At 30.1% G+C, this 14,687-nt stretch overlaps 1 protein-coding gene across 1 annotated transcript; it reads left to right on the forward strand.

Annotated features, from left to right (window-relative positions):
• The first annotated feature begins 1,085 nt into the window (after positions 1–1,085).
• On the forward strand, positions 1,086–1,674 carry LOC125855571 (uncharacterized). The gene has a single exon (XM_049535307.1). It carries the CDS (start codon positions 1,280–1,282, stop codon positions 1,634–1,636), a length of 357 nt encoding a protein of 118 aa, XP_049391264.1. The 5' UTR covers positions 1,086–1,279; the 3' UTR covers positions 1,637–1,674.
• Positions 1,675–14,687: the final 13,013 nt, after the last annotated feature.

The following is a 14,687-nucleotide window of genomic DNA, read 5'->3' on the forward strand; positions in this document are numbered from 1 at the left end:
TATATATGAACCAATTTCATAACAAGGAGCATATCAGCTCCAAATAGCAAAATTAAGAAATATATCAGACCCTTTTCCCTTTTAAAAAAATCCAATTCATGTTTTTGAGATTAAGCAGAACTATATATTTACTCCATTATACACATTACACATTATATTATAACTTTGTACTTTTTGAGGGTAACAAAAGATAATATACTAATCATAACAATCAAAAAAGACAACATAACAATCAAAAAAGACAAAATAAAATAAAATAAAATTAGAGATTGTGGGGCCCATTATACTTTAGAGGGCAACATATTTCAAAGATGAATCCTAATTTCTGATCTTTAATCAGCTTTTGACAACACATACACAACAAGTTCCCCTTTACATTATTGTTTTGCCCCATATAGGGGCCTTTATATATGTTAAAATATTATTATTATTAATAATAATAATAATAATAATAATAATAATAATAATAATTGGGATGACTCAATTGATTTGGAGGGTGGCTATCCACACAAATGACCCGGGATCAATCACCCCTCAATGTCTTCTGAGTCGAGCTTGTCGCATAAGGCTTGTCTAGTGCGATTTACATCCCTTGTGTGGTTTGTAGGCTATTACACAATGAGGGGTTTATCCAGTGCTCACCTGAAGGGCAGAAACTGTGACAGAGATTGTAGAGACTGTGGGTTATCCTGGGGTTCCAAAAAAAAATAAAAATAATAATAATAATAATATATTTAATATGAATTTTATAAGTAGAGAAATTGCAAAGAGTAGAATAAACACAAACCTTACTCCTATTTGTATGAAAAAAACTACTTATTTTCAATATATACTTGACACAATGATACATTATCAAAACGTGCTAGAAAAAAAAAATAACGACAACAATTGACAAGATAACATAACCAGTGAAGCAACACGTAACAATAAGAAAGGAGGAGACTAGCCCCTTATCTCCCCTCTTATTAGCCTAATATTCTAATAATTAATAATATATATTCTTTTAACACAATGTGTGTGTATACATATATATATACATATAAGTCATTATATATTTCTTTTTCCAACTCAAACCTCAACTACACTTTCTTTCACCCACAAAATTTTCACTTTCTCTCATCACCAAACACATACTTCAAAACCCCTCTTTCAACACTTTAAACTCTCTAACTACTACCCAACACTCCTCTTCATCAAACTCAATATTTCCACCATCTTTTTCTACACTTTCAAGAACTTGAACACCCCCACCCCACCCTACACACAAAAAAAAAAAAAAATGGAGAATGAGAAAGAGTTACCACCACTAGTAGTGGATCAACAAAACACTAATTACTATTCATCATCTTCTTCAAGTAGTAACACACATAAATCTATAGAGACATTACTAGTTGTACTAGCAGTAATAACACTACTTGGTGTTATTGCTAGTATTATTGCTAGGCTTTGTGGTGGTAGACATTTTAGTGGTAATGGTGAAGATGATATTGAAGGATGGGTTGAAAGAAAATGTAGAAGTTGTATTGATGGTGGTATCCCTAATACTTCACAACCATCACCATCACCACCACCGCCAGCTAAAGAAGAAGTTAAGACGACGACGACGACAACAACAGAAGAAGAAGGAAAGAAGTAAAGAGAGAAAATAGAAGTATAGTAAGGGTTCTCTTTTTTATTTTTCCTTTTTTTTTTTTGTTTATAACGGGATGTTCAAATCAAGTAAAATGCATTTATTTTATTAACAAATTTTATATTTATTGTTTTAGATTAATGATGATATAATGATATGAAATGAACGACGAAATTATTATTATTAGTAGTAGTATTATTAGCATTAGTATTAGTATTGGAATGGTGGCAGGGGTGGTCAGGAGCTAAGTTCTTACTAGGTAGTAATTTTTATTTTATTCTCTCAATGTGAATTGAAAAAAAAAACATTTTTTTTCTAGTAAATATGAGGCTTTTTTTATTTTTTTGTATTTATGATGGTATTTTGCTGAACAATTTATTTATGTTTCGATTATTTTATTAAATATTTGTTATTTTTTATCGATACAAGTAGTGTATAACTTATTCAAATAGATTTTACTTTTTTTTTAGTTCTAACTTTTTTATTTTATTTGTTTTTTTGGTTTGTGGTGGGTGGGGTGGGGTCAAGACATGTTCTATGTTCTAACCACAGAGGTAGCAGTTATTGACTATAAATTTCTTTCCTCCTATATTAATTGTCATATTATTATTTTTTGAATTTGAAAGAGCAAAAAATATTATTCATTTCCATTTTCAATCTAGTTTTGTACCATGAACACTTAACATATATAGTAAAAGATATCACATTCGTAAGCCTCAAAGATTGATCTAGTAATAAAAGCGTAACATATGATATATATTTTTAATCATGCCTTATTTAAATGAAAAAGAATCAAGATGAAATTAAAGATTATTATCCACAAAATTTTGAACCATGCCTCATTTACTTTCGAGAATTTCTCAATTATAAGAGAAATAAGAGAAAAGACCCAAAATAGTCATTCATATTTGGGTTAAGACTCAAAGTCATTATTGAGTTTTCACATAGAGCATTAATAGTCCCTCATGTTTGCAATATTGGTGCATTTTTGGTCCTCCTTCAAAATTTTGCCTATTTTTTAACATTGATTTTGTATGAAATATTTAATTGTCATTTTATATATTTAGTAGAAATAATAATTCCATGTGAGAGATTGTGAGAAGAAAAACACCTTGTTTTGTTTAGTAGAAATTGTATTGCAGGTAAAGTCGAGAGGTTCGTCACGAAGATTTCACGTGCAGTAGTACAAATTTTTCTTTTCTTGCAATGTCATATGTTAAAATGTTCTTAGTTTAGCTGCAGTAATATTTATACGGAACAAAAACTATGTGTTCTTCTTCTCATATTCTCTCGCATAGAGTTATTATTTCTACTAGATATAAAAAAAAGACGATGGGACATTCCTTACATAAAATTATGAACAAAATTAAGGAATAAGAGTTTGAAAAATACTCCAACTTTGGTTGGATTTGCTGTTACGATACTAAACTTTCATAAAGACCTATTACCTCCCTAGACTATTTAATACCGTATTTTTTACCCCCTGAATTATTTAATAGTGTATTTTAAAGGTATATATGTGCCCACGTGGACACATTACTATTTATAATTTTGCATTATTTTTTATGTCCACGTGGACAATTATATATGTTTAAAATACGGTATTAAATAGTCTAGGGAGGTAATAGGTCCTCATGAAAGTTTAGTATCGCAACAACAAATCCGATCAAAGTTGGAGTATTTTTCAGACCCTTATCCCCAAAATTAATGTTAAAAAATAGGTAAAAATTTAGAGGAGGACCAAAAGTGCACCAATATTGCAAACATGAGGGACTATTAGTGCTCCATATGAAAACTCAAGAATGACTTTGAGTCTTAACCCAAAAATGATGAACTATTTTGGGCCTTCTCTCAGAGATATAATATCACAAGCATAAAACCTTTCTTTATTTTCTTCTCTATTTTTTGGTTTGATTTATAGAAGACAATTGATCAATATATAGTTGTAACATTTCGAATAGAGACTAATACCTAATTATCGTGGGATGGTTTGATGGGACTCCTTACACTCTTAACATCTTGTTAAGAACGTCACCTTAAAAAATTAAACCTTATAATTCGTAATCTAAATTCTGACAATCACTATGGAATAGCAAAAATCCATATTCAAAGATATATAAGTCAATAAAAAAAGACGGTGAAAGTCTCAACCACCACAAAGAGACTCTTGCTCATACTTTAGCTTTATTCGAAAATATAATGGACCTTCTTAAAGAAAAGAACGTATTAACTATTAAATATATCGAACTTTGATATAATTATATAAATATTGAACCGAATAAGAAAAAAAAAATGTATAAGTTGTCTCCCTCTTAATGATGAAAACACCTTTGGATGCTGGCAGAATCTAACCGTTGGTTTATCTAACTATATAGTAATCATTGTCTTCCCTACAATTTTTGCTACTTTAACCCCTTTTTTTTCCTATCATAATCAAATTCTCTAATTCACGTGTCTTAATTTGACTAAACATAAATTTTAAATTTTTTTCTTAAATTTTATAATTTTAAATTAAAAATATGTATAATTGTTTAAATTTTGTGGTCTTACATCTATTATTGAATAACTTACTAAATAACAAAAGATACACTCCTTTTAAAATAAATCGAAAAAGAAAGTAAGAAATACATTTTTTCAACAAAAAATTAAATTTGAAAAACAAATGGTACTGTATATACTTCAAATTTTGTGGGTTCCATGACATATCCAAAGTAGGGACTAGTAATCAAATTCCATAGAATATGCCATTGATTCTGCTTTCTCTTTTTCTTTGTCTAGGATACTTTTCTTGTCATATACATATATCAAGAAATTAGGAAACACTCATATTGTTAACCGATAAAATATTGATAGTTGAAAATAGAGTAAATGGCCAAAAACATCTTTTAATTATACCTTAAACTCAAACTACATCCTTATATTATTATTGTGAACAAAAAATATTTCTGAACTATTTTGGAAGTTACAAGTTACATCCCTCCTTAATTTTCTGTCAAAAATCTAATGACTATCTCCTAATGAAAAGAGATTTTGTCCCCTCATCGTCTTCTTAAACATAGAGCAAACATTTTCTTTGCTAGAAGGATTTGTGAATGAATTTGAAATGTTATTTGTGGAGCTTTTTTTCCTACGTCTATTAGACAAGTCATTTTTTTCATATTTTAACAACTTATTTTCTTAGATAAAATATTTTTCAAAAACTTTGGCCAATTAAATATAAAAAATTGAAAATATATTTTAAAAAATTGTTTTCCCCAGCACCAAAACACACACTAAGAGTTCAAATCCTTCTATTTCAATATCACATAATTTTTTTTATGTGCAAGGTTTACATCTGAATTTTATGTATAAAGTTTTCATTTAATTAGTTGAGAGTATAGGAAATTTGGTGAAAGCTGTTGGAGGAGTAACGTACCAATTAGAAAATGAGAAATTAAAGCAAACTCGGAGTAGTATAGGATCAATGATTCTTGATAGGAAAGCTAATGACATAATAATAGTCTCAGTAAAATAAAAAAAAGGGCAAACAAAGTTGAACAAGTCTAGTTATTAATCTTTAGGCCTTAATTAATATTCCTACAATAATGCTAGCCATAGAATACCTATTCATATGATTACTAGTTTACTACTTGATAGAGAAGATTAGTGAGTGGGCAAAATTGTTTGCATTTATCAGAAAGTCGTGTGCTTCTAGTTAAAGTGGTTAGTTTCTTGATAGAAAGTTAATAGAAGAATGTAACTTGCAATTTTTTTAAATAGTTGAAAGATGTTTTTTGTTCAATGTAATGACACAAGGATGTAGTTTGAATTTGAGGTATAGTTAAGAGATGCTTTTAGCCATTTACTCGTTGAAAATATTAAGAAATTATATAAAGGTATAGATATACTTAATATGGTGACACCTTTCGAGGAAATTAAACAATGTCTCTTTAACACAATTACACAAATCGAACAAACAATATTATATTATGTTAGGTATATTTTTAGGTTAGTTAAACCCAACAAATGGATATCAGAGTCAGTGGTCTTACATGACTAGTACGTAGATGACTATGCGTGATAGCTAGCGTGAGACTCAGAGCCCGTTTGAATTGACTTAAAAGTTGATCAAACCTATTTTTAAGTTAGTTTTTGACTTCTGAAAATGTTTGACAAATATAAAAAATAACTTATAATAAGTCAAAAATGACTTAAAATAAGTTCGGAAGTGTTTGGTAAGGTCAAAAATGACTTATAATAAGTTTAAAATGACTTAAAATAAGTCAAAAACCAAAAATAGATCTCCCCATACTTTTTTATTTTTGACTTAAAAGTTATTTCACTTTGACTTTTTATTTTTAACTTAAAAATTACTTTTTTAAAGCCAATCCAAACGGGCACTTAGATCCATGTTTTTATGCTTAGGTAGCTTGAAGATGCATACACATGAAAAGCTAACTCTAGGCATCAATGATCATAAATGACATAAAGTCATCACTGGAGTTGTTTCGAATTTTCAAAAAGACATCTTAACTTTGCGGATGTCCTATTATCCTATTGAACAACTTCACAATATTATGTATACCCCATTTTTCACCCGACCACTTATACAAAAATATTTGTAAGTCACGCAATAATAGTCACTTGACACGTATTAAAAGTAATTTTTAATTTCTTTGCTTTTCTTTTTCTCTTTCTTCTTCACCTCAACCTCTTTTCTTCTGCCATTCCTTTCATGGCGATGAACAGTCGTCAAACCCGCTGTGGCGAGACAAAAATTTTCGGTAGCACTACCAATTATTTGTCAAACTACCACAAATTAATTTATTTATGAAAATAAATATCGTCAAATAATCAAAATCTAAATACTCAATATATCACCAAATCAAAATCTGACATTTAAATCACCTTCTTCTCCAACTTCTTACTCCCAAATAGAGTTTCCCATAGTTTCACTATTCCCAAATCCCAAACTTGATTTGTAGGAGGAATAAAATCACTAAACTAATTTATTTATTTTATTTTTTTAAAAAAGAATAAAAATGAACACAATAACATTAGTTTAAAAATAAACAATGACCAGAAAGGAAAAGAGCAAAAGAATTTTTTTTGGAAGGAAGACATAGATGCCCAAGAAATATGGGTAAGCTAATGATGGTAGGGAAGATGAGAAAAAAATTTGAAAATTAAAAACTATTCCTAATAAAGATGGATTTTTATATTTTTTTCAAAATAAGTCAAATTGGGAGTGCCACATGGCAATTTTACATTGGTATGAAGCTGTATGACCAGTCTTTCACGCGCTCATATTTCTTGACAACACGAATGGTATTAAAATTAGTCAAAAGGATATATTTATTGTGAATTTAGATGGTTTCGTGAGATAATAGGACACTCATAAAATTAAAATGTCTTTTTAAAAATTTAAAACAACTTTAATGGTGACTTTATGTCTTTTCTCAATAATGATTCTACCTTATGAGAAATGAGATGTGATGTGAGCAAGATATGCTTTTACACTCTAAAAGTCACTATCACTATTAATAAATGAATATTTGTAGTTTTGAAAAGTGGATTTGTTACATTAATTAGGGGAATTAAAGGTTCTTTTTAAATATTATTTATATATATATCAGTATACTTCTCAGAGTTATCATATGTTTCGATGTTTTAAGGTATCAATTAAGTTAAATTAATTGAGATATTTGTTATAAAATATTATAGTGTGAATGTCCACTACATCAAGAAGTTACTCTCACCCATTATCTCCATTACTTTCCTCCATTATGAAGATAACCATAACCTCCATAACCTCCAACTTTATAACACCATTATTCTTGTAACCTTTCACTTTCATAACCTCCTCCATTATATTCATGTTAATGTCATGTTTATGACTAACCTTTTGTATGCCTCTATGTTACACTATAAATAGAGGCAAGGGTTATATTGTATAGACTTGAAGACTTGGAATAATAAGAAAAGCTCTCATCTCTTGTTTTCCTATTTCTATTGCTATCATCTTTTATATTTCTTGTCTTGTTTTACTTTAGTTTTACAACACGTTATCAGCACGAATGTTCTACCATTGCAGGATTGAAGCAAAGTAAATAAAAGAAGGTAAATTAATTGTGATTATTTTTCTCTCGGAAACAAGGTAAATTATTGTGGAATCTATTTTATATTTTACTTGTGAACAAGGTGAATGATTAATATAATTGTTAATGTGCATTTCTTTTTCCACCTATATACTTTCTTTTGCATGTGAAACTTATTTTATATTTTACTTTTGATTATGCATCATTAGTTTTCTTACCATCTCAAAATCATATGAGTCCAGCAAGTTGCTTTTACTTTGAGCAAACTTTTAATTTGATCACTTATATATTTAAATAGTAAAATTAGTTTTGTAAGTTAAAAATCTGTAAAGAAATTGTTCTTTATGATCTTGTTTTATTAAAAGATAAGTTATTGAGTTATGTGGCATATACATATTGATTGGATTATCATTATTGGTTACTTTTGTACCTCTTTATTTTTCTTTATCTAAACATTTACTTGTTGAGTTATTAATATTATTTGTACTAACAAAGTTTGTTTTGTGGTTATTTTAAAATGGTTAGTAAATTATGTTAAATCTTCGTAACAATATTGAGAAGGAATGTTAAAAGGTTTTAATTCATTTTAACTTGGGACTTTTACATGATTCCAACATGTTGTTCTAATTAATTAGTTTTGTTCATTATAACTCAATTTTAAGTCAAATTCAGATTATATTTATGGTATTCAATATTTATTTTTTTGGTAATGCATTTGGTTTATTAAGACATTGATTGAGGGTAAGACGGTGAATTCAAGTTTCACCGCACCGAGTGGGTAAGACATCGAGTAAAGTCTCGGTGCTCCATGATAATAAGAAGTTGGGTTCAAGTCCCATTGATTTATGACCAAAGGCGTCTTTATATGGGTAAGATATTGGGTTTAAGTCCTAATGCACTATAATGATACTATGATGATGACTAACCTAAAGTTGTATACTTTTGACTGAAAGTCATGAAATTTGCCCAATTATTTTGTTCCATTCTCTAATGTGAATGTGGTAGCAGTGCATATTATGTTTGAAAAATGACAAGTGGTTGAATGTATGAATATGGGTGTGGTAAAATGTTAATGGTCATCATTGTGGTATGAAAGGTTATTGGGCACATTGTTTATTAAGATGGTCTTTCAAATGTGAATGTAATTTTTATCCATCAAAGTGGTATGAAAAGATATTGGGCACATTGTTGTTGATGCAAGCCAATTTGAAAAGTTTTGTAAATCCTCCATCAAAATAAATGAATACAAAGTGGTTGTACATTTGGTACATTTGACCCCTTAAAGTGATGTTGAGGTGAGTCACATAAATTTGATAATGCCAAAGCATGACAATGAGGTTCTAATAAAAACTTATGGAGCATGTACAAAATGGTTATGTTCATTTCTTGAAGAGAATGTGACTTGTGTTCATATTAATAAGGACATGTTCATGTATGGTTGGATAATTGCCACATCTCACCTCTACGGGAGGTTTGAGATATTGAAAGAAAATATATATTTTGACATAGTCATTTTGGTCATATACTTTGAGTACTACACAAATATTGTGGAATGTTTTATTATGAACTATTGGAGGACAAAAAGAAAGAAATAATTCTTTTCTATAAAGGTTATGGTCATGACCAAAATAAATGTTATTGTGTGGCAACACAAATTTGTCATTGGTTATCAAGAAATAAGTCTTGCAGTAATAATTTTAACCATGACAATAATAATAATTTTCTCTTTGAAGGAGATGGTCACCATAAGAATGGTGTTGTGAAATTTTTGGCATTACACAAAATTAATTGAAAGTTTCGGATGGACTAATTTGTTACTATCCAGAAAATGAAATAGTTCATAATATTGAGGTTGTAGTAAGTCTCAAACGAAACTTTTTAAGTTTCAGAGGAATTGAAAAGAAAAATTGTTATATTGAGACTGTAAATTATTGAAAGATTAAATATCTTCAAATTACTACAATCAAAGCGGGTTATGAATATTTACATAAAAGGTTGCCCGCTTTTCTCTTGTTTGTTGAATAAAAATATGGGCATGATGAAGGAATCACATGCAAAAGTAAACTAGAAGTTTACTAGAATAAATATCAGTTGGCATAATCGGTTGGCCATTCCGATTCAAATGTGATGCAAAAGAAATTGAGAATTCATGTGACTATATGTTTGAAGAAATAAAAGATTCTTCAAGAATTCTATTGTGTTGCTTGTTCTCATGATAAAATGATCATTGTATCAACTATGGTTGGGATTGTATCCCCTGAAATTATTTGGAACATATAGAAAGGTGAATATGGGCCCGTTCACTTGCCATGTGGACCGTTCACTATTACGATTTAATAGATGCATCTATGGTATGGTCACATGTGCATTTATGTCAACTTACAAATTGGTTTTTGTAAGGTTGTTTGCTCGAATTGTTAAATTAAGAGCACAGTTCCAAACTATAAAATTATGTTGATAATGTTGGTTGGTTTAGCAGAAATTGTATGCCTCCAATTATAGCTAGACCAATGATTATGAGAACAAATCTCTCAAATAAAATTTGGTATGAGATGAGTTTATTTAACGTGTATGCATCAAACCAACAAGATTCTCCCATCACAATTGGTTCAGAGTCAGGAACCAAATAATTTCCATTTAAAAAAATTTGATGTGTGCACATATGATTTTATTGCTCCACCACGCACAAAGATGGATCCCCAAATGAGGTTGGGGGTGAATGTTAGATTTCCTAACATTAGGGGGAGATATGTTTAGCAGCTGAAATTATGTGTGGGGTGAATTATCTAGATCCTCGTTAAAAAAAAAATGTGAACTTGAAGTTCAAGAGATAATTCATTTGCAAAATGTTGCAAATAATTTGCCAGATGTATTTGCTGACCTAATATTTTAATTAAGCTGCAAATGCTCCAATAAATAGTCCTTGAAGGACAGAGTCTATGGTACGCCAGAAGTGTGATAGACCAATCGATTCCAAATGTAAAACTCATTGAGGAAGGAGAGGAGCAAATTATCAAAATGGTCATGATAATGAGGTAAGTGCTTTGAAAGAGCACTATGACATAACACTTCATAAAACCTTGGCAAAGGTTCAGATACCTGAAAATGATGAAAAATGAAGAGATCTCGATAAGTTATGTCATATTGGAATCAAGTCAAATGACCGTCGACGGTATCTTTGATATGAAGTAACACTCAATGCTATAAGTGGTTATGAGGATCTTAAATTCGAATCTGTCATATAATGTGGACAGATAAATGATTGGCCAAATAAAATGTACTATTCAAGTATATTTTGTTTCACTTAGAAAAGTGATATTTTTGAACTTATAGTTCATAGATCAAAATATATGTCAGTGGGGTACAAATGAATCATTGTGCGAAAGTATAACCGTAAGATATAAAGTATTGTTTGTGCCTCGAGGCATAAAGGGTTTTCGCAGAAGTCCTGACATTATTAAATGGAGATATGTTCTCCAGTGGTGGATGCAATGAGACTTATTTCAGTCTGGCAATAGATAAAATACTTGAATATGTATAATACCTGATTATCATGTCTAACTAGACGATGAAGGTTATATGAAAATTCTTGAAGGATTTAAAAGGTCTTAAAACAATTCCATTGAGTACCCAATGGTTCTGAGATTGCTTAACACAGAGAAAGAATCTTTTCAACCTCATGAAAATGATTTAAAATGTCATGTATTAGTGCAATTGGTGCACTTACAGATTGCTGGTTATGCAAGTGCTAGAAGATTATTTGATATACATAACGAAAGTTATGTGAAAGGATTGTCATATTATCATTCAAGTTATGACAAGAAACTAACAAATCAAGTGACTCAATGCATAGAAGATGTGTGACTTTCTTTCAGAAGAGAAGACGAGCTTCAATAAAATTGAAATGATCAATCCTCGAGTCAGAAATGAATTGATTATGTAGATGAAGGATATTTATTTGATCTGCATAAAGCTCGATCGCAAATTGACTGTTTATTTACATAAGGAGACACAACAATATCTTGGCATTCAAAGAATCAAACATTGGTAACCACTCCTTCAAAGCATGCAGAAATATTATTGATCTATGAAGTAAGTCGGGAGTGTGTTTGGTTGGAATCATAATCTATCATATTCAGAAAATATGTGATTTTCCTTTGGCAAATGATATTCCAGCCACCATATACGAAAATAATATATAGCTCAATTGAAGGGAAGATACAATCAAAGGAGATCGGACAAAGCATATTTCATCAAAAGTCTTTTTCACACATGATCTTCAACAAAATGGTGACATAGACGTTCAAAGGCTCGTTCAAGTGATAATCTTGTAAACTTATTCACTAAGGATTGCCAACATCAATATTTGAGAAGTTGTGATATAAGATTGGAATGCATCGTCTCCGAGATATCAACTAAAGTTTTTATCAGGGGGAGAAAAATACGTGTTGTACTCTTTTCCTTAACCATGGTTTTATCCCAATTGGTTTTCCTGGTAAGGTTTTTAACGAGGCAACATTCAAAGCGTATTAAAAGATATGTGTACTCTTTTTCCTTCACTAGGATTTTTTCCCACGGGGTTTTTTCCTAGTAAGGTTTTAACGAGGCATATTATCTATGGACATCCAAGGGGGAGTGTTATAAAATATTATAGTGTGGATGTCCACTACATCAAGAAGTTACTCTCACCCATTATCTCCATTACTTTCCTCCATTATGAAGATAACCATAACCTCCATAACCTCCAACTTTATAACACCATTATTCTTGTAACCTTTCACTTTCATAACCTCCTCCATTATATTCATGTTAATGTCAAGTTTATGACTAACCTTTTGTATGCCTCTATGTTACACTATAAATAGAGGCAAGGTTCATATTGTATAGACTTGAAGACTTGGAATAATAAGAAAAGCTCTCATCTCTTGTTTTCCTATTTCTATTGCTATCATCTTTTATATTTCTTGTCTTGTTTTACTTTAGTTTTACAACAATATTGTACTATTTAATAATTAATCGAGATGACCGCAAGCTAGCACCATAAACATACCATACATACATATAATTTCATCCTTATGAATAATGTTCCTTAACACCATAATTAAGATAAATCACACTTATTATAAGACATAGGATAGGTGTCGATGCCAACATCCACATTCCCCGAGAAAGAGGATGGTGGCAGTAGTGGTGGGGAAGTGGGATGGGATTTGATATGGTAGGCCTTGCCAATCTCCAAATTTTCTTCTTACGATAAATCAAAATGATCGAATCGGGTTGAGTCGGGCCAACTTCCCAAACACTTGCATTATTACTTTAAGATGGTGTAGAGGCAAAGCATTACATTACTAATTGTTTTGTAAATTTCAAGCAGGATTTAGCAAACACTTCAGTTTCTAATTTAAGAAAAAAATATTCCAAATATTTCTAGGATTATAAATTATGTTAGTGGAATGCTTATATCAGTAGGATTTCAACAAATGTGAAAACTGAAAAATCCTTCTTCAATATAAATGAATTCAATTTCAATCAGAAAATCATAGTAGCTCAGTCGATTGATTGACTATCTAAATTTTTACTTTTTTATTGAGAGTTCGATTCTAGGACTTGTAATCCCCTCCCTCGTTTCCTCTTCCCCTTCTCCTTCTCCTTCCCCTGCCCCCAATATTTTTTCTTTTTATTTTAAAAAATCAAAACTGTAATAAATGAATTGAAAGAATCATATTACAATACTGAAGTAATCACCAATAAGATACAACAACTCCAATTAAATGCTTCTCAAGCAATTACTCCTCCGTCCAATAGTTGTCCACCGTACTATTTTGGGATGTCTAACAATACTTGTCCATTTTATTTTCCCGTACTATTTTGGGATGTCTAACAATACTTGTCCACTTTATAAAATAAATGGATAAATTTACACTTACTTCCTAATTTATCCTTGTCTTTAATTATAGTCATTTCTCTATTACATTTTTCAAGACATTGTATTTATTATATTCAAAGGGTGATATAGTAAACTTAAACTTCTATTTATAGTTTCCTAAGAAGTATACAAAGTCAATAGTGGAAAAGTATTGTTCGACAGAAGGAGTATAAAAAAAATATATGTATATGATTAAAATAATATTTTTTAGAGTTATTTTAAAATAGGAAAAAGCATAAATATGTTGTTGAACTTTGCGAAAAGGCTCATTTATGTTATCCGTTAAAAGTTTGGTTCATCTATGTCATTTTCGTTTGAGAAAAGGTTCATTCATATCATTATTTGTTAACTAAAATAGCATAGATGAGTCAAACGTTTAGTGAATGACATAAATGAGCATTTTCTCGAAGTTTGATAGTATACTTGAGCTTTTTTCCTTTAAAATGATTTAATTAATGGACATGACAAAATCATAATTAACCACATATAAAAATTAGTTTTGACTGATGATTGAATGATGATCGCAATTAATTTTGCAATAATAAAAAAAATCGCTAAAAATTAAGTGGAGCACTGCTAGGTGTATTAAAGTGAGGGATTGAAAATAAATTATAGAATGAATTATAAACTTAACATGTTCAATTTCTATCAAATTTTAGTTTTCTCATCTGAGTAACAACAATATACACAGTACAATTCTACGGGTGAAATTTGAAGACGGTTTCTAATAAATTTTTATCAAAGTTGAAAATACCTGGAAATTAAAAATGTTGTCTATTTAAATAAGGACAAATTACTTAACTACACTCCTTTACTTACCTTAATATCCATTTATCCCTACTTATTTCAAAAATTTCAAAAATCCCTTATTTTACCTATGTATCCCGCATGTATCCCGTGCACACGCTATGTATCCCGCTATGTGGAATGTATCAAACGCTATGTATCCTGTGCACAACGCTATGTATCCCGTGCACAGCGCTATGTATCCCGTGCACAACACTATGTATCCCGTGCACAACGCTGTGTATCCCGCTATGTGGAATGTATCAAA

This window comes from Solanum stenotomum, chromosome 2 (assembly GCF_019186545.1).
Source record: "Solanum stenotomum isolate F172 chromosome 2, ASM1918654v1, whole genome shotgun sequence".
Classification (NCBI taxonomy): domain Eukaryota; kingdom Viridiplantae; phylum Streptophyta; class Magnoliopsida; order Solanales; family Solanaceae; genus Solanum; species Solanum stenotomum.